Genomic DNA, 22,007 nt, shown 5'->3' with positions numbered 1-22,007 from the left:
CTTGGCGTTTGTCCTGCTTTGTTGCATTACAAGCTGGAATTAAAACGGATTTTTTTTTTTTTGGGGGGGGGGGGGGGGTTTAGTACCATTTAATTTACACAACATGCCTACCACTTTAAAGGTGAAAATTAATGCTTTATTGTGGCACAAACAATAATTAAGATAAAAAAATAAACAGAAATCTGGAGTGTGCATAGGTATTCATCCCCCCAAAATCAATACTTCGTAGAGTCACCTTTTGCTGCAATTACTCTTGGGGTATGTCTCTATTAGCTTAGCACATCTAGCCCCTGGGATTTTTGCCCATTCCTCAAGGCAAAACTGCTCCAACTCCTTCAAGTTAGATGGGTTGCGTTGGTGTACAGCAATCTTCAAGTTATGCCACAGATTCTCAATTGGATTGAGGTCTGGGCTTTGACTAGGCCATTCCAAGACATTTAAGTGTTTCCCTTTAAACCACTCCAGTGTAGCTTTAGCAGTATGTTTAGGGTCATTGTCCTGCTGGAATATGAACCTTTGTCCCAGTCTCAAACCTCTGGCCGACTCAAACAGGTTTTCCTCCAGAATTGCTCTGTATTTAGTGCCATCCATCTTTACTTCAGTCCTGACCAGCTTTCCTGTTCCTGCAGATGAAAAATATCCCCACAGCATGATGCTGCCACCACCATGCCTCACTGTAGGAATGGTGTTCTCAGGGTGTTGGGTTTGCGCCACACATGGCGTTTCCCATGACGGCCAGAAAGTTCAATTTTAGTCTCATCCGACAAGAGAATTTTCTTCCATGTGTTTGGGGAGTCTGCCACATGCTGTTGGGCAAATTTCAAATGTGTTTCCTTAAACAATGGCTTTTTTCTGTCCACTCTTCCATAAAGCCCCGCTCTGTGGGGTGTACGGCTTAAAGTGGTCCTATGGACAGATACTCCCATCTCCGCTGTGGACCTTTGCAGCTCCTTCAGTGTTCTCTTTGGTGTCTTTGTTGCATCTCTGTTTAACGCCCTACTTGCCCAGACTGTGAGTTTTGGTGGGTGGCCTTCTCTTGTTAGGTTTGTAGTGGTGCCATATTCTGTCCATTCTTCTATAATGGATTTAATGGTGCTCCATGGGATATTCAAAGTTTGGGATATTTTTTTATAACCCAACCCTGAGCTATACTTCTCCACAACTTTGTCTCTGACCTGTTTGGAGGCTCCTTGGTTTTCATGTTGCTTGTTTAGTCGTGTTGCAGAGTCAGGGTTCTTCCAGAATAGGTTGATTTATGCAGACATCATGTGACACTTTGATTGCATACAGGTGGATCATAATCAACTAATTATGTGACTTATGAAGTGAATTGTTTGGACCAGCTCTTATTTAGGGGTTTCATATGAAAGGGGGTGAATACCTATGCACACTCTAGATTTCTGTTTTTTCATTTAAATTATTGTATGGGTCACAATAAAACAACAATTTTCACCTTTAAAGACTGCCACCCCAACAGGAAGTAAAGACTGACTTCCTCTCTGATTGTTTGGTGATTTTATTATTTATTCATCTATTTTTTTTTTAATCTTCTAGGCATGTGCCAGACAAAATATTGTCACTTTCCCGGCATCCTGTTTTGGAGAACGTTTCCTAGGTAGGCGGCATTTGTGGACAGTTTGCCCTCTGAAGGCAGTGCAGAGTCTCTCTCTCTCTTTCTTTATTTAAAGTCAAACAAAACCCAAAAATAAACATTGTTTGCGGTTTGATTTCATGTTGTGTAAATCAAATGGTGTTAAACCCCCCCCCAATCCATTTTTAATTCCAGCTTGTAATGCAACAAAACAGGACCAACACCAAGGGGGGTGAATACTTTTGCAAGACACTGTAAGATAGTATGCAATGGTAGACTTTGTTATATGAAAGTGCTTGAGGGCTGTTACTATCTTTTTATAAAAAAGGAAGAAACTGGTGTTTGAGGAGCTGTCTATTATTATTTATGTTAATTTCTGTTGCGTCGTCAGATTCGCCAATAGTAGAGGGTAAAGGTCCCATAGTCAGAGGTCACATCAAATGTCATCCACAAGACTGATAAGATTGTTACCGTTCTAGTAGCTTAGTGGACGGTCAGACTATTGACAGCACATAACATTTTGATGAACTCTTGTAAGTACCCAGCTTCACACTGTACGATTCAGTTTAAAGACTAAAAATACACATGTGACAATGTCTTGGATAAAATTCAGAATACATGAATGCTAGATACATTGTACATCATTGTAATCATGCTTCTATGTTTTCCAGATAACTCCCAGGTGTGAGCTTATCTCCAAAGCGTGCAGTTCATCCAGTCTTTTTGCTAAAGTGATCACTACTACAAAGGCACCCATGTCAGTTCAGCCTTAACCACATGCCTGGCCTTTGAGGAACTGTGGCAGATGGAAGTGCTTCGCACCTTTCAAAGGTCATAATGCGTTTGAGCTGCTAGAGAGTCCATGGAAATGTGTTACAGTGTAATGGCCACTACATACAGCTTTAATGTAGTTGGAACTTGGCACTGCCTGGCAGAATAGTCAATATTTTGGGATTCAGGCAATGCACCAAACCCCATCGATGAGGCACACACCATTTTCAGAGCAGCTTTCACCTATGTGCATACAAGACCCCTGTATTAATATCTCTTGCATACAGGACTGTTTCCTGAAATGCTAAGTCACAGTTTCCTGTTGGCAATACATTGTGAAAGTTCAAAACCACATGCACTGGTGACCTGGCGAGGGGTGCATCCATCCACGTGGGACACCAGATCTGAATAGGAAGGAAACTAGCAGGGTGTTCATCTATAGTATTATATGGTGTGGCCAGTCGGGGGCCAAGTTATCCTGTTCCAGTAGGCTGCCCAATTCCACCAAAGATAAAAAGACAACCGTGAAAATGTCAATTTGACATTAGTGAAGAGGTTCACTTGGGCCATGCCAAACTTTTCCCCAGATCTAGCTTACCAATCATGGGTGATGAATCCACTCTCCTGGGCAGCGATTACCCCACCTTTATACAGCCCTGGTAGATAAATTGCTTTCATTAAGATGTACATGTGGATGAACCCACCCGAGGAGGTAGAGAATTTTGTTCAACCTAGTGCCTGATGGTGGATATACAAGACCTTCACAATATTGGCTGAGCAGACCAAGATATTGCAATGTCTCAGAACTAGGAAGAAAAACTTGAGGCCCAGGTGGACCAACCTCAAATCTAGCTGTGTTCTGATCTCACACTTGTGAACAACACCCCGTGTCCCTGTGGCACCAAAATGTTCCCCAATTAATACAGGAAGCTTGTGTACTTATTAAAGCTTGCATAGTGAATGTTCCCGAGTAAAGATCTTACCAGCAATTGAACTGTTAGGTCATTAGCTGCCCACAAGAATCTTTCAGACAGAGCTGTCAACTCCTCCAATAGGGAACAGGGAAAAGTCATTGGACTGTAAGGTGGGCTCAGTTGAAGGACATTAGCATCCAACTTGTATGGGTTTAGGTCCTAAACCATCGATTTCAACAGGGCCATATTGGTTACTAGTTATTAATTACTTAAAGTGTATATCACAGGTAAATTCAGGAGCAAGATCAATGTAATTCTCCTATTTTATATTAAACTTTAGTCAAATATCTGTAACATTCTGCATTCTCTGCAATTTTTTTTACCTTGCGCAATACCAGAAAAATTCAGTTGAAATCAAGCCATTTGAGGCGAATTGGTCCGCCTCTGAAAAAACTTTGCATTTGAATTTCCCGGGAAACATTGATTTTCGTGACGTCGCGTGCGGGACGCCTCCCTCTGAATCCTACGTCAGCGCTGGTTTGTTTATGAGAAAACGACCTGGTGGTTTTCTGCAAATTTCTTCAACGTTATCACGCAATTATTAAAATGGTTAGCAGATGTATCGTAGGAGGATGTAGCAACACCAATCATGATGGGTTTAGTACTCATCGTTTCCCAAAAGACCGGACAATGAGAGAGAAATGGGAGCGCTTGGTCTACACAGGCTGTGCACTGAAACTGCGCAAACTCGCGCAGCCTGCTGGCGCTTCCGCAGGTGACGTCACGAATCTGGCTCCAGACTCCCTTGGGATTTTTCCAGACGAGTTTTGTTATTTTATTTTTTTCTGCTGTAGACAGATGGCCTTGTGCAAAATTACCCTTCTGGAGGAGTGTGTAAAGGGACATACTTTCATATAAAAAACCAAACAAAATTGGTCCAGAATATGCACTTTAATGTGTGTAGAAAGTAACTCAGACCACTTTCTGAGCTTCTGGTTATGTCTCAGTTGCCAGATGTGGATAGCCAGTAGTCAGTACAGAGGCTGTCCAAACCAGACACTACATCCTTAAGCTGATTAATGTTGATGCAGTGAGTACATAGTTGGTGTCTGTCTTTAACTCCCAAGGAATTCAGACACTGGCTGCATGAGCACTTATGTCCTCCAGCATGGCATGGATAACCACTTGGTTTATTATAAACTAAATGAAGGATCCAGCCTCAGAGTTGTGTGTTAACAGACTCAACCAAAAACCATGGGTGACATGGGAAGGAAAGGATATTCAGCTCAGCTTGCAGTACAGGCCCATTAGTTGGGCAGAGAGTGGAGGGTATGATACACTCAGAGAAGATCATTCAATGTTCCTCAGACCACGCTGAGTTTCTGGTTGTGTCTCAGTTGCCAGAAAATACCCTCAAGATACCAGAAGATACCCTCAATAAGATCCTAACCAGGGCGGCACGGTGGTGTAGTGGTTAGCGCTGTCGCCTCACAGCGAGAAGGTCCGGGTTCGAGCCCCGTGGCCGGCGAGGGCCTTTCTGTGCGGAGTTTGCATGTTCTCCTCGTGTCCGCGTGGGTTTCTTCCAGGTGCTCCGGTTTCCCCCACAGTCCAAAGACATGCAGGTTAGGTTAACTGCTGACTCTAAATTGACCGTAGGTGTGAATGTGAGTGTGAATGGTTGTCTGTGTCTATGTGTCAGCCCTGTGATGACCTGGCGACTTGTCCAGGGTGTACCCCGCCTCTCACCCGTAGTCAGCTGGGATAGGCTCCAGCTTGCCTGCAACCCTGTAGAACAGGATAAAGTGGCTACAGATAATGAGATGAGATGAGAAGATCCTAACCAGCTGGGAGAATGAGGGGTGAAAGGAGGGGAAACCTGATAGCAGCTAATAAGGCAAGCAATGCTAATGAAGGAAAGAGCTTCTTCTCCTCAAATGTTAGCTGTAGTTGACATTTAACTGCAGATTTGTTAGCTCCAGAAAGCTACTCAGGGTTGACAGTAAGAGTCTGCATTACTAGTTTATTTTAGTTGATCATTTTTACATTTGGCAGATCAGACCCTTCACAGAAATGGACGTTATATTACAGGCATTTAGCAGATGCTCTTATCCAGAGCGACGTCCAACATACCCAGAGCAGCCTGGGGAGCAGATGGGGTTAGGTGCCTTGCTCAAGGCCACTTCACCCAGTTGTGCTGGTCCAGGGAATTGAACCAGCAACCTTTTGATCTCAAAGCTGCTTCTCTAACCTTATAGCCATGGCTACATTGATTACTGAGCTCAGGAAACGGATCAACTGAGTCTCCACAGGTTTTTGACCTCCTATTTAGTTGTTGCTGCTACCAACAACAGGAGGTCGCTCAATCCCATTTTTATGCTCCTGCACTCTTACCATTATTTCTCCCTCCCACTAACTTTGCGTCAAAATCCCGCCTCTTGCGTTGTGATTGGCTGAGTAGTTCATGCTGCGAAGCAGCCCGCCTATCAGACTGATATTCCTAGCCAGTCTGGTACAGTAAGAGTCTGAATTACTAGTTTATTTTCATCTCATTCATTATCTCTAGCCGCTTTATCCTGTTCTACAGGGTCGCAGGCAAGCTGGAGCCTATCCCAGCTGACTACGGGCGAAAGGCGGGGTACACCCTGGACAAGTCGCCAGGTCATCACAGGGCTGACACATAGACACAGACAACCATTCACACTCACATTCACACCTACGGTCAATTTAGAGTCACCAGTTAACCTAACCTGCATGTCTTTGGATTGTGGGGGAAACCGGAGCACCCGGAGGAAACCCAAGCGGACATGGGGAGAACATGCAAACTCATTTTTACATTTGGCAGATCAGACCCTTCACAGAAATGGACGTTATATTACAGGCATTTAGCAGACGCTCTTATCCAGAGCGACGTCCCACATACCCAGAGCAGCCTGGGGTTTTAGGTGGGGGTTTAGGTGCCTTACTCAAGGCCACTTCACACAGTCGTGCTGGTCCAGGGAATTGAACCAGCAACCTTTTGGTCTCAAAGCTGCTTCTCTAACCTTACAGCCATGGCTACTGAGCTCAGAAAACAGATCAACGGTTTTGACCTCCTGTTTAGTTGCTGCTGCTACCAACAATAGAAGGAGGTCGCTCAATCCCATTTTTATGCTCCTGCACTCATCTCATCTCATTATCTCTAGCCGCTTTATCCTGTTCTACAGGGTCGCAGGCAAGCTGGAGCCTATCCCAGCTGACTATGGGCGAAAGGCGGGATACACCCTGGACAAGTCGCCAGGTCATCACAGGGCTGACACATAGACACAGACAACCATTCACACTCACATTCACACCTACGGTCAATTTAGAGTCACCAGTTAACCTAACCTGCATGTCTTTGGACTGTGGGGGAAACCGGAGCACCCGGAGAGAACATGCAAACTCCACACAGAAAGGCCCTCGTCGGCCACAGGGCTCGAACCCGGCGACAGCGCTAACCACTACACCACTGTGCTGCCCCACTAGTTTATTTTATTTGATTATTTTTACATTTGGCAGATCAGACCCTTCACAGGAATGGACGTTATATTACAGGCATTTAGCAGACGCTCTTATCCAGAGCGACGTCCAACATACCCAGAGCAGCCTGGGGAGCATTTGGGGGTTTAGGTGCCTTGCTCAAACCAACAACCTTTTGGTCTCAAAGCTGCTTCTCTAACCTTACAGCCATGGCTACTGAGCTCAGAAAACAGATCAACGGTTTTGACCTCCTGTTTAGTTGCTGCTACTACCAACAATAGAAGGAGGTCGCTCAATCCCATTTCTATGCTCCTGCACTCTTGCCATTATTTCTCCCTCCCACTTGCTTTGCGTCAAAATCCCGCCTCTTGCGTTGTGATTGGCTGAGTAGTTCATGCTCAGAACTCGCCCGCCTATCAGACTGATATTCCTAGCCAATCACAACCCAAGAGACAAGGAGAGGCGGGGTTTGTTATTGAATGCGGGTAGGAAGAGAAGTGAGAGAGAATGACGTTAGTGAGTGAGTGAGCTCCACATTGCTGTTGCCCGTCTCAGATGCTCGCAGTGATCATGGCGGACAGCGCGAGTGAGAGTGATACTGATGGAGCGGGCAGCAGCTCGGCTACTCCCCAGTGCTCCACTTCTTCCTCTTCCAGCAAGCAGCAGGGTTTCGTGATCTCCCCGTTCCGTCTGGAGGAGCTGACAAACCGCCTGGCGTCCCTGCAGCAGGAGAACAAAGTGCTGAAGATCGAGCTGGAGACGTTCAAGCTGAAGTGTAAAGCGCTGCAGGAGGAGAACAGAGACCTGCGCAAGGCCAGTGTCACGATTGTAAGTGCAGCAGACCCGCGTGATGAGCGTGAATCCGCCACCCGCTGACTCGGATCAGAAAGGCGTGTCGAGCTTCAGCAGCCTCTGCGCTAACTCCGTTAGCAAACGCGTTAGCTCGCTAATGCTACACGGTTCACCTGGTGTAGCTCGGTTAGCTTGAACCCTGCTGTCACTGAGGGGAAATGCTTGTTTTAATTTTAGGTTTTTGAATTAATTAATTACTTCCACTGCATTTTGTTACCAACTCGCGAAATAAAAATTGCTAGCTGCACAGCTAATGTCATCCTAGCGACATTCTCTTCATTTAGCTGCGAAGATTAAAAACAACTCTGTGAGAAAACAACATGACGCACTCGGCTAAATTAGTTGTATGTGTCTTTCTTTCTCTCGCTCTTATTATATATATATATATATATATATATATATATATATATATATATATATACGTGTGTATTTATATATTATCTTTCTTTCCCTGAATTAGTTTTTCTAGTCTGAGTGACTGTTGAGCTTGTAAGCTGAGAGCTGTGTTAGGCCCTGTCCTTCCTTAGGCTAGAGGTTGGATAACTGCTATGAGTAAGTTGTTTTTTCTGGAAATAAAACTCTTAAAAACGTTAACACAACTTTATTTCACTGAGGAATAACTATAACCAAGTGTCCCCTGGTTCCAGCCCCCAGTCCAGCTTGTGGTTGAGGTCGTCATTGCTGCTGAACTGCAGCCCTGTTTGGACCTGATGAGTTTCCCCTCAGGTTTTGGGGGCGTCTTTATTACCGCAGGATCTCTGGGCTTTCAGGCCTTTTGATTATGGAATCAATTTTGTGCCAAAATGTTCATACAATACTTTTGAAATATATCAAGCAAGAACGATAAATCTCATCTCATTATCTGTAGCCGCTTTATCCTGTTCTACAGGGTCGCAGGCAAGCTGGAGCCTATCCCAGCTGACTACGGGCGAAAGGCAGGGTACACCCTGGACAAGTCACCAGGTCATCACAGGGCTGACACTTATGCCGCTTTTCCACTACCAACGTGGCTGAGCGGGGCTGTTGGACTTGCATTTCGACCACAACCGTGCTGGCTGGAAGTGGGTGGAGTTAGTGAAAGTGGGTGGACGTCACGTGATGTCGTTAGGCGGCGCAAACAGTGACATCAGTGACCTTTTAAACGGTAGTCTCACGACCCGGAGAGTAAACAATAAACATGGAGTCGTTAGTGTTGCTGGTCTTGGTGCTGTGGCTTGTTGTCACCGACAACGCCAACAGATACTGGCAAGAGCGTATAGATGAGGCGAGGCGCATAAGGCTTCAGAAATTCTCGTAATTCGTAATTCTTCTTCTTCCGGGTTTACGGTGTTTACAGATCCCAGCGTGCTCGCGGGGCGTGTGTGGGCATGTGAGGACACTCCTCCTCACCAATCAGTGCACAGGGGAGTGTCTGCTCACGCCCCTAGCCTCACTCGGCTCGGTTTGGCTCGCTTCAGCCTCACTCCAAAACCGTGCGAGTTTTGGGTGCTGAGTAGGGCTGAAGCGAGCCGAGTCGTGCTGCTCTGAGGTAGTCGAAACGTGAGCCGTGTCGGGCTGAAGTGAGCTGAAAAACGGTAGTGGAAAAGGGCAATAAGAGTCACCAGTTAACCTAACCTGCATGTCTTTGGACTGTGGGGGAAACCGGAGCACCCGGAGGAAACCCATGCGGACACGGGGAGAACATGCAAACTCCTCACAGAAAGGCCCTCGCCGGTCACGGGGCTCGAACCCGGACCTTCTTGCTGTGAGGCGACAGCGCTAACCACTACACCACCGTGCCACCCGAACGATAAATTTAAAAAAAAAAAAGTCAATTTTGGGGGCGTCATGGCTCAGGTGGATAAGGCGCCATACCATAAATCCGGGGACCCGGGTTCGATTCCGACCCGAGGTCATTTCCCGATCCGTCCCCGTCTCTCTCTCCCACTCATTTCCTGTCTCTACACTGTCCTATCCATTAAAGGTGAAAAAAGCCTGAAAAATATATTTAAAAAAAAAAAAGTCAATTTTTTTTAGACTGGCAAACAAATTATTCGTGTAATCGTGCAAAATATCAGTCTATCGGGGTGTTCACACGGCAACTTTTACTCCGGTGTAGCACCGGGGCTGCCCCAGTAGAGCGTTCACACGGTACAAAGTTATACCGGTGTAGCCCCTGAAAGCTGTTTAAACCGGTGCAAATCTAACCCTGCTCGGGAGGTGGTTTAAGAAATTTACTCCGGAGTAAATGCTAGTTTGCGGGGCAGCACCGATATAAAATGGGACGTCTGAACGCTACAGGGGTAGACTCGCTACGCGTGAGGAGAGTTGATTACATACGGGCATTGCATAATTTGCATCCTGGTATTTTGCGCTTCCAAAATGGCGAATATCAACAACAACAGAACTGCGTGTCTTCCAGTGTTGCCAGATTGGGCGGTTTTAAGTGCATTTTGGCGGATTTGAACATATTTTGGGCTGGAAAACGTCAGCAGTATCTGGCAACGCTGGTGTCTTCATTCATTCACGTTGTTTTCCCGGCGCTTGGTGATGCCATGACAACCGGGAAAAGGAAGTACATTTTCACGCATGCGCATATTTCATTTCCGCATTATTACTATCGTATAGCACGGTCGCAAAAACTGCCGTGTGAACGCAAGTGGGGCTGCACCGGTGCTAACACGCTTCTCTCTAGTAAGCAGGTTTGTGACGTGTGAACGCTCCACAACATTTACACCGGTGTAAGATATATCACAACAAAATGCATCGATGCAAATATGTGCCGTGTGAACACCCTTTATTACTCTTCAGAAACCTTTTATTTTTGTTCCGTGTCTTTCTCAGTTTTCTTTGACGTAATTTATTTTGGTTGCGATTCCAGCTTTCTTGTTTGCGCTCCCTGACTTTTTGCTTGCAGTTTTGGCACAAACTTCACGTGTGGGCGGGCTGTCCAGGAATGCATTCCCATTGGGTAACTTGTGTTTGACTGACAGCTACGCTCAGCCATTCCCCTGGAAGCTGTTGCGGCCATTTCCTACTCGGATTCTGGTGGACTGTTTAACGAGTGACCGATCCATTGACAGTAAACAAGGATCGAGTGGACTTCAGTGGTGACTGTGATATTGAATTAATTCAACAAAGTGTAAGTGCGGGACAAATGTGTTGCAGTAGTGCACATTATGCAGGCGTGTTTAACGTTAGCAATACAGCTATTATATTGGGTAGTGGAGCCAAGTCTAACATTTGACTTGCTATGAAACACCTGCATAATGTGCACTACTGCAACACATGCAACACATTTGTCCCGTACTGTGACGTTGTCGTCGTCTTTTGGGTTTTACGGCAGCTGGCATCCACAGTGTTGCATTACTGCCATCTACAGGTTTACTTTGACCGTGCGCTGACAGTTCCATCATTCTGTCACTAAACGAACAGCTGATCACACCGAGGTGCTCGCTGAGCGCCGATATTTATTAGTTTGGTCCTGCGTTTCCTTTCCTTCGTATATAACATCTTTTCTTCTCGCTTTTCGTTACTGTAGTCGGTCTTTCACGTTTCATTCGCGTTCTCCATTTTCCTCTCCTGTTTCAAACTTGTATCCAACAATGCCTTGCGCGAATGGGGAAAGCCCCCAACATGTCTGCACGACGTAGTGTTTTGTATTGCGTCACAGTGAAGCAAGAAATAATAGCGGAGAATTTCGGGCCACGTGGTGCTAAGTTCATTAATTATTCTATTTGAAAAAACGAATAAAAGTGGAAGTCTGTGATTCGAATTCAGTAGCTCTCGGTCCACTAAACAAAAATAACTGGGTGTCGGGGGGGGGATTCTTTTTATGACCGGAATCTGAAAGTCAGTCTAGCTTTAAGTACTGGAAAATTTCTGCCGTATATAAATTGACCTGTAGAAATAACCTCATGATCCGAACCGAGGTTACAAGATTTTTTGTGTTTTCTTCTGTATCAAGTCGGGATGGAGCTCTCCGTCACTGAGACTGATGTGATCGCACCTCGATGCGTTGCAAACCATCCGATACATTAAAGACGCATATGAAGCAACTACTACTGATGCGATACGATTCACGCCTATTGCGATGCAGTGTGATTCAGCGTGATCATTCTACCGAGGTTAGAAACGATACATCCGGAGTTCATTCTAAATTGTATCTGGATGACAGTTAAATCCAGACGATTGCATCACACTCGTGTACCGATGCGAATCGGTGAATTTTATCATCCCCTAATATATAGACAGTTCAGGAATGTTTCTTTCCGATCATTTCCTGCTTTAAAAAAAAATTGTCTGAGTTTAAAATGCAAAACAATACAATAGAAAGTCCTTCCCGTGCCATCGGGTGGCACCGATCTCTGTTTCTATAGCTCTCGCTTGTTACGTTACATAGCTCAGGTTACGGTATGGGGCTGGTTCTCTGGTAACCGCAAGAGATTGATCGATTCCCTACTCGCGTCTGTATTGTTGCGTGCCTCGCCAGATGCCATTTTTAGGCCCCGGTCACACCGCCCGAACTTTGCTGGAGCGTTCCTGGAGCGGTGAAAAAAATTCATCACCGCTCGTAACCATTCACCACCGTTTAACAAAAGTTGGCCCCCGTTAAAGCAACGCCGTATACGCTCGGCCACCGCTGATGTTTCTCGAGGGGCCCTCCTACCGCTCCGAAAGTTTTGAGCTGCACAAAATATTGCGAGCGTTGAGGAGGGGGCAATTTTCCGCCCCGGCAAAGTTCACCCCCGCTCCACCAACGCCCAGTCAAAGTTTGGCACCGCTAGACGCAAGTTCGTGGACGCTTGGGTCCGCTAGGCCAACGCAGGGATCTTGAACGCTGGACCACCGCTGCTTCGCCAGCGTTGCCCGGGCGGCGATTAAACGTTGCACAAACTTCGGTGGAGCGGTTGTAAGCGTTTTACGAGCGGACACGGGGTTGCTGGAACGGTGTCGGGCGTTGAAGCAGCTATCCATGGCGGCGATGAACTTTGGTTTGGTGTTGGTATAGAGGTGTCGGAGCGGGACCAGAATTTGGCTATAAATACGGGGAGAAATGGGCCAGGAGCTCATTTGGAATCGAGCTGCCGTTGAGTTCAGACCTCATCTACATCGAATTTGCTCAAAGTTACAGTAAAACTGTATCACCATGGATGCTGAGAGACTTGCTATGATTGGTGCTAAACCAACTTTATACCCCCGCCGAGCCAAAGCCCGCATGCGCAGAACGCCGCTATACCAACGCTCGCGTCACCGCTAAACCAACGCTCGCTACTGCTAAACCAACGCTAAAGCAACGCTGGCTTCAGCGGTGCACCGCTAAGCCAACGCCTGTGTTTTCGATTTTTTTCCCATTTTGTGCGCGGTGACGAGCGTTGTCAAAATTCAGCCCCCCCTCCCTACCGTTCAAGGAACGCTCCAGCAAAGTTCGGTCGGTGTGACTGGGGCCTTAGGTATGACCCGATCATGACTAGAACTCGCAATCTCCCGGTCGAAAGGCGGACACGTCAACCACTAAACCAACTCTTTGGTGACGATACGCTCTAGATGGTGTTTAAAGGTGTGTGTCAGAGAAGTGATGCTTTCTCATCGTCTTCATGTAAATACTATCGAGCAGGCACAAGCCTACAGTAAGTGCTCATTATAAAGGTCACAGCAATGTGTTTGTATTAATATAAGGTGTAGACGTGGAACGGTGTGCGTATCGTACAGACGCTCCCATCTCTCTGATCTATACCGAGATCTCCTATCCTATGCAAATCAGTTATGTACACAGTTTCTGGATTATTTTTTGGGTTTAGGCAAAGCAGTCCATTGGACAACGCGATCACGAACTGCATCATGTTACAAAATATCCGACCATACTGAACCAGTGCTTCCCAAAATAATTTACATTGCTGCAGATTTGCCTTTTAGATCAGTTTTAATAGTCATGAACAGCAAGCGTGCAGTGAAAGTATGCATTTTGTTCCCTCAAGATTATTTTGTGGATGGACTGTTTTTGTGTTTTGCAATAAAATGTGTTTGGTATAAAAGAGAACTGAAACTGTAGCACAGGCAGCCAAGACATTATTTATACAAGCTTTCATCAACACGGAAACTCAGCATCGCCTGCTTTGGTGAGTCTCTTTAGACACCAAAATTGCAGTAATATTTAATTTAATTCCAGGATATCGTTAATCTTTTGCTAGAAACAGCCTGTGATTCAGATTATTATTGCCCGGTTATGTGCAGCCTAACCTCGGCCACGTCAGACTGCCACCCAGAAAAGTCACGATGGCTGAATGTACTGTGAATTCAGCTTCCTCGTTTATATTCAGCATACCAGCTTTATCAGACTGCCTGTCCTTTCCTGACACGCAGCTCATACATATTGATAACGTGTCAACTTTGTCATTGTGGAAACCATTTGCCTGGGAAACGATCGTCCTTGAGTTTTTAATTGCACATTTACATTTTTTTTTTTTTTTTTCCCTGTGGGTTTTGGTCAAAGGCTCAACAGCTCACTTTAGAGCCTTTTGAGATTCGGCAGATGCCCGCCCCCCCCAGTTGTAGTGTGCACTTGTGGCCTTGTAACTGCGTTTTCTAATGTCACTCTTTCTGATCCGCAGCAAGCCCGAGCAGAACAAGAAGAGGAGTTCATCAGCAACACGCTGTTTAAGAAGATCCAGGCTTTACAGAAGGAGAAAGAAACCCTTGCTGTCAATTATGAGAAGGAAGAAGAATTCCTTACCAATGAACTCTCTCGCAAACTTATGCAAGTAAGTGCTGAGTGTCAGCAGACACCGAGCTGGCTTCAGGTTTGCCCGCAAAAAATGTAGGCCTGTAGAGTCAAGACTGCGCCTTTTATGCTCAATGCTTCTGGGCAATATATTAATATAGACATCAATTATGTCACTATCAATATTTCATATAACTGTTACGGACTCTGATATATTCTGTTCAGATTTTTTTTTTGTACGTAAATCATTTTTTGCAGACATTTAAATGAAAGTTTAATTGGACCTTGATTGATTTTTTTTTTTTCTTCATAAATGCAGCCAAGCCTCAACGTTAGGCATTGCCCGGATGCCAGATTTGCCCGACCAAGACGCTCAGGCAGAAATATTTTAGCGAGTTAGACCCGTTCAGGCACACCTGTGGTCGGCTTCTTTAAACACAAAAATGATTTTCGAGTGAGTACGTTACAAAAAACAAGACACATTAACCAGCATCCTCGCCTCCCCTGTGATCACCGTTTAATTTTTTTCTTCCTGATTGGCTCGCTTTCATCACCACGAGTGGTTGCTGGTGCCCTCTATATTTTCCTGGGTTGACTTCAGGATATATATTATACAGCGCCCTGCACAATTATTGGCACCCCTCATTTAAGATATGTTCTTTGTAGGGCTGTAACGATATGCAGAGCCACGATCCGTATCGCGATACAAGAAGGCAGAATCGCGATACACCCTTTCAAACTTCTCCTCAGCCCAAAAACAGAGGCGCTTCCAAACTTCAATTTATGAATACTTTACTTTTTATTTAAATTACATTTTAAACTTACTTAAATTACTTTTATTTTTTTATATCTATTAGTAAGTCGTTTTTTCGCCGACCTGCGACAATCTTCTGCGAGTCACGCAACGTCCACACTCGCCACTGGCAGAGCATTCATTTCTTTTAAGCGGTCGCCATTCTGGTTGCAACGCGGGGAGCGAATCTGTAAACAAGCAGCTCATTGGCTGGCTAGGTGTGCCACAAGCCAATCACAATCACTTGACCGGAAAGGCATGCAGTGTTGCCAGATTGGGCGGGTTTAGGTGCTTTTTGGCTGGTTTTGAACACATTTTGGGGTGGAAAACGTTAGCAATATCTGGCAACACTGAAGGCATGTCTGCTTGGGCGGAAGCCTTCTGCGGCAGTTACATTTTGACACGCGAGCAATGTTTCACCATAAAAATTCCGTAATTTCCATCTGTTTTCCGCGCTCACAGAAAATCATTGGCCCTATGAGAGTGAGACAGTGAGAGAGCCCCCCCCCCCCCCCCCCCCCCAAAAAAAAAATCTTAACGGATTTACACGATTTGGAAAAATGACTTTTTTTTCAGAACCGAAAAAAACAGAGCTTCCGGCTCAACAGTATTATTTTGAGAAATAAAACAATCTTTGGATATACATTTGTTCATTTTTGCATACATATTACTCATTCTCTGCAGTGGTCTGAATTATTTGTAATTAAATAGTTAATGTAAGTAAGTAAATGTTAATAAGTCAAATTTACTACTTTAAAAAAAACATTTTAAAAAAAATCGTGGGCGTATCGAATCGTGGGTCAAAAATCGCGATTCGAATCGTGAGTTGGGTGTATCGTTACAGCCCTAGTTCTTTGGCTTCTAATAAATTTAAAAAAAATAATAATATAGGACAACAATGCAAAAAAAGAGAAAAATCCAACCTTTAATTCAAGTGCATTTATTCAGTGGGAAAAAAATCCCACATTAAGAAATAATTCTTTTACATGAAATCATGTGTGCCACAATTATTGGCACCCCTGATGGTAATACTTTGTACAACTCCCTTTTGCCAACAAGACAGCACTTAATATTCTCCTGTAACATTTCACAAGATGGGAGAATACAGAGAGAGGGATCTTCGACCATTCCTCTTTGCACAATCTCTCTAAATCATCCAGAGTCCTGGGTCCTCTCCTATGCACTCCTCTTCAGCTCACCCCACAGGTTTTCAATTGGGTTGAGGTCTGGGGACTGAGATAGCCATGAGAGGAGCTTGATTTTGTGTCTGGTGAACCACTTTTGTGTAGATTTGGCCACATGTTTAGGGTCATTATCTTGCTGAAAGACCCAGTGACGACCCATCTTCAGCTTTCAGGCAGAGGCCACCAGATTTTGATTTACATGTGGCCAAACACGTGGTTTTGGCCCAATTTTATGTGAATCACATGTGGGAATGTTTTACACGTGCTCTACATGGTAACGCGTTACAAAATCTGATACCATCTATTCCACATGTTACCACATGTGGTAACATGTGATCACATGGGAAATTCATGTGGTTTTTTTTTCTGTAAGGGTAGATTTGGCCACATGTTTAGGGTCATTATCTTGCTGAAAGACCCAGTGACGACCCATCTTCAGCTTTCGGGCAGAGGCCACCAGATTTTGATTTAAAATGTCCTGGTATTTCAAAGAGTTCATGATGCCATGCACCCTAACAAGGTTCCCGGGGCCTTTGGAAGAGAAACAGGCCCACAGCATCACCGATCCTCCCCCATACTTCACAGTGGGCATGAGGTGCTTTTCCGCATACTCATCTTTTGTGATGTATTAGTGTTTGTTGCCAAAAAGCTGCATCTTGGTCTCATCTGACCAAAGCACACGGTCCCAGTTGAAGTCCCAGTACCGCTTAGCAAACTCCAGACGTTTACGTTTATGCTTGTAAGTGAGAAAAGGCTTTTTCCGTGCATGCCTCCCAAACAGCTTGTTGGCATGTAGATCGCGCCTGATGGTTGTTATGGAGACTTTGTGACCCCAAGATGCTACTCTTTGATGCAATTCTCTAACAGTGAGCTTTGGAGAACTTTTTACTTCTCTCACCATCCTCCTCACTGTGCGTGGTGGCAAGATAAACTTGCATCCTCGTCCAGGCTCGTTTGCCACTGCTCCAGTTGTTTTAAACTCCTTGATGATTCCTCTGACTGTAGATACGGGCCGGTGTAGGCGAGTGGCTATTTTCTTGTAGCCGTTGCTTGACTTATGAAGATCGACACACATCTGCCTTACTTGAATGGTGTGTTCTCTTGTCTTTCCCATGTTGAAGAGTGGATAAGAGAAATAGGCCTCTGTGTCACATCATATTTATACCCCAGGGAAACAGGACGTGATGAATTACTAATTAAAGGTTCCTAGATACTCTGATCAACTTTATAAACTAGAGTAGAAATGACAGAAATGCTTCAATTAAATTTATTTTCTAGGAATTATGGGTGCCAATAATTGTGGAACAGGTGAGTTTATGAAATAATTTCTTAGTCAGGGATTTTTTTTTATTATTTTTTTTTTAAATTCACTTGAGTTAAGGGTTACATTTTTCTACAATTTTCAGTGAGAGATTATGCTTCTGCAATAAAAATTGAATTTAAGGCTTTTAACACATCTTAACCAGGGGTGCCAATAGTTGTGGAGGGCAGTGTGTGTGTGTGTGTGTACGTACATGCGTGTGTGTGAGAAAAAGCTAGTGGTAAGTACATTCAGTGAATGGAACAGGCTTAAGGCCAATTTATGCTGACAACGCAGTCCTCGCAGATGGCATCTGCGTAGCCCCCCCACCTTCGCAGACGCTCTGTGCGCACCTCCCAAAAATTGTGACCACCGCAGAAGCCTCGCAGACAGCGTCGCAGACAAGAGGGCTCTGATTGGTCCACTCTACATCTGCTGTACACGCACTTCCGCTTCCCTACTTTCCCGGTTTGGTTTGTTTTCACGACCGGCATTTTTAAAAACACGAGCGAAGATGGAGCAGCACGAAGAGCGGTTGATTGAGGAAGTGAGGAAGTACGTACATCTATACGACTCCAGTTCTAGTCATTATAAGTAACCAGAGGATAAACACTCCACTAACCACACCCACCAACTACTCCTAGCGACTTCGCGCCCCCTTGCGTTGTGAATAACATCGCGCACGCCTATACTCCCCGCTCAACGATAAATTACAACTGTCTGCGAAAAGCTGTCTGCGAAAGCCTTGTCGCAAGAGCATGCAGAGGCCTTATAGAATGGAAAGACGTGCTTTTGTGTCTCAAATAGTAAACCACACCCTCTACAGTATGTGTGTGTGTGTATATATATATATATATATATATATATATATATATATATATATATATATATATATATATATAGTGTGAATTATCTCATAGATAATAACTTAATTATACCTGTAGAAAACATACCAGTATTGCCTTGAACCGTGTCCTTGAAAACTTGCCGAAATACTGCAAAATTTTAGGGCAAAAGGAAATTCAAGGGGGGCAAAATTTTTTTTTTTTTTTTTTTTTTTTTTGAGGCCATTTAAGGTGTCAAAAGTTAACGTCGAGGCCTGGCAACACAAGTATTTTTCTTATATAAAGTTATTAGTAGTAAACCTATTTATTTTTTTCGCAGTCCGATTTCCATCAAATCCTGCGCTCTGATTGGCTGGCGAGCGGGTCCATATCCTACGACCTTACGGACCCCAGTTATGGACCTCTGGCGACTCGCTCGTTCACAACAACAAACAACATAGTAGCGTTTTTTTTTTTTTTTTGTCAACATTTATCTTTTTTATAAGATTATCAAAAATCGTATAAATTTTTGCCAGCATTTCTCAGGAGAATAGCATTAATTTTACAGCATGGATAGCGATAACGACAGTGTTCACAGCGAAAGTGAGTTTTACTACCCTGAGGAAGAAGAAATAAAAGAAAACATTTCAGGAGAAAGCTAAAAACCTCTAACTTGTTAACGCCGAGCAAAAACATGGCTGAATCCTGAATGACTCCTATTTGTATAAATAGGGGACTACATAGGCGGCAAAATGTAGTTTGTTTTTTTTTTTTTTCCCCCTGCCATGGAAGTGCATTTGTATACCGAGGAGGAAGCAATTTGCATTACAGCCGTGAATGAGGATTCAAAATGGCGGCTCGGCTCGGTTTTCCCTTTCGGGTGCTCTCGTTTTCTGTTAGAATTTGGTAAAGAAAAAATAAATATATTATTTACCAGCTTAAGGTCGGTCCGTATGGTGAAATACCGTGACCTTGGCCTTGAATTCAAGACCTCGGCCCAGAGGGCCTCACTCAGTACTTTCAAGACCTCGGTCACAGTATTTCACGATATGGACCTCCCAGCTGGGAAATAACATGTATATATTGTGTGTTGTAGTCAAGTCTTCAGATATCCTGATGTTAGGTTTTTCTCAAATGACGCATCCTGAGTTTGGACCAAGCCAGTGTTGTACTTTAACTAGGTCACACAAGATGAAAGGAGCTTCTCGAAACTGCAGTTGCAGTGGATTCATTATGCAGCTCTGAAGCAATGCTTTAATTTGCTTCAGCTTTAATTAGGGTTTCTGTAAGGGCATGCATCGTAAATCAAGTGAATTGGCAACAACACTGAGCCATTAAGTATCCTGGCTAGTCTATTTTTAAAGCACGCAGTGACAAAATCAAGCTAAACAAACACAGTCGCTCGAAGTTTTCTGCTTCATCATTATCATATTTGCCCTCAAGCTGTGTGATCAAACGTTTAACTCGCTCTTAACTTTCCTCTTCATCTTTTGAGAGTTTTAGTTACGTGTACATGAACAGAACAGTGAGAGGACTGTGAACGGTTTGAAAATTGTGGTAACTAGTTTGAAATTCTTCAGTAAAACGCAGATCGTCAATTCCTGTTTCGAAGGAGGAAACTATACTAAGTAACTTTAAAAACGCACAATGGAATTCAACACGATATCACTTTAGATCCATGCATATATTTGAAATTTATGATATTGTATATAATGCGCACACATCTTGAAACATCGATAAAGGACATTTACGCTACGTTCACACTGCAAGGCTTAATGCTCAATTCCGATTTTTTTGTGAAATCCGATTTTTTTGTGAGGTCGTTCACATTAACAAATATATGCGACTTGTATGTGATCCTCAGTATGAACGAAAAGCGACCTAAAAGTGTTCCGCATGCGCACTGCAGGATACGACGACGTCACACGCAGTGAGCATGGCCAGTGTTTACGGAAGTAAAACCGCCCGGTTGCGGTATGACCCATCCAATCAAGCTTGAATAGCTGCATCCCCCCAAATGGAAATCAGCTCCCTAACCTCTGCGTCCTTCCATTGAGAAGATTCAGAACCTTCACAGCCCGAAGCGTCCCTCGCATTGATGTCATGCGCAGGGGCGCAGATACGTTTTTTGAACTGGGGGGGACAAAAAACTGGGGGGGGACAAAGCTGCCAGCAAACCAACCCCGATATGCCTGTCAAACTTGTTGTTAGTAACCATAGTAACCAAGCTTGAGCTCGCAACCTGTGCAGTCTGCGCAGCTCAACCAACCGAATATCAGTCTTTGTTTTGTTTTATGTGAGTTGTTGCAACTATGTATACACTGCTGTGCACCTCAATAAACCGAATGGTAATTAGTCTTTTGATTTTTCCGTGAGGTTTGCCTTATGCAAAGAAAGACAGCATAGACGTTTTTTTCCTCCCTATAAGTGGGGGGGACCGAACGAGGTGAATTTAAATATGACTCGTCCCACCCTCTATCTGCGCCCGTGATTATGCGCCATGTTGTTGTAACTTTTTTGAGAGACCCGCCGCCTACTTCAGCGCAGAATAGTGATGTTTGTGGCTTGTTGATGAGGTGTAAGTCGGACGAATGCGACCTGGCAGTTCAGACTGAAGTCGCATATGAAAAGAGCGGAGAGGAATCGGAATTAGCACCACATATCCAAACGGCCTGGGTCGGATTTGAAAAAATTGGATCTGTGTCGTTCATATTGTCAATAAAAGATCGGATACAGGTCACATATGGGCGAAAAGATCGGATTTGAGTCACTTCAGCCTGCAGTGTGAACGTAGCCTTATTGTCAAACTCAAGAATTAATTCACAATAAAAAAATTCAAAGTGACAGTTGGTCCATGTTCGGACCGTCATGCTGGAGATTCTGGGTCTGTGTCGTCCAGGGGTCTCAGCAGCAGTGACTGAGGGTGTCAGGAATCTGTCACGGAGGTGAGCTAGCCTGATGTGCTGATCCTGAACTGGCGTCGTGACTCGAGGCTGACCAGGGCGTGGACGATCCCTGGTGCTCCCTGTCTGTCTGTAACGCTGACTCAAACGGGAAATGGTCGAATGATGAACACCGAAGTGCCGGGCGACCTCTGTCTGTGTACTTCTGGCACGCAACATCCCGATAGCCTGTTCACGTTGATTTTGGCTTAGGCGTGGCATCTTCAATAATGACAATTTTCCCATCATTTCCCCCGGGTATTTATAGGCAAGATTGTGTGTGTACAGTGTATGCAAAATTTGTTTGAAAATTAAAGCCTGTCCATGTCATTGACTACCCGAGTCATATTGTACGTTATTGAGTACAACTCCCTTAAATTCTGATTTGAGCACAGATTTGGAACTTATTCGGGCGGAACGAAGTTATTTTTCCATTGTGATATATTTCTTTTCTTCTTGAGAGAAACTCAGCACGAATTCAGCAAGTTTTATCAATGTGCGTTTTTAAAGTTACTTAGTGTAGATGGCATGTTGCATGACGTGACTCAAAAGAACTGTATTTCTGCTGTAAACACACAGCAGATCATGTGAAATAAAGGAGATTGATTCATTGATTAAAAAAAATGGATTTGTCGACA

The 22,007-nt window shown here is 44.4% G+C and overlaps 1 protein-coding gene across 1 annotated transcript in view; it reads left to right on the top strand.

The window, feature by feature from the left end:
- Window positions 1-7,268: 7,268 nt before the first annotated feature.
- ccdc6b (coiled-coil domain containing 6b) overlaps window positions 7,269-22,007 on the top strand; it is a 72,106-nt gene continuing 57,367 nt past the window's right edge. Inside the window, exons 1-2 of the mRNA XM_060939573.1 lie at window positions 7,269-7,602; window positions 14,217-14,366. Of these exons, the coding sequence (XP_060795556.1) occupies window positions 7,330-7,602; window positions 14,217-14,366 (423 nt within the window). The 5' untranslated portion in view covers window positions 7,269-7,329. The remainder of the gene's footprint in view (window positions 7,603-14,216; window positions 14,367-22,007) is intronic.

This window comes from Neoarius graeffei, chromosome 14 (genome assembly GCF_027579695.1).
Source record: "Neoarius graeffei isolate fNeoGra1 chromosome 14, fNeoGra1.pri, whole genome shotgun sequence".
NCBI lineage: Eukaryota > Metazoa > Chordata > Actinopteri > Siluriformes > Ariidae > Neoarius > Neoarius graeffei.
Note: the sequence above shows the minus strand (reverse complement) of the source record. Positions and strands in the feature narration are given on the sequence as shown.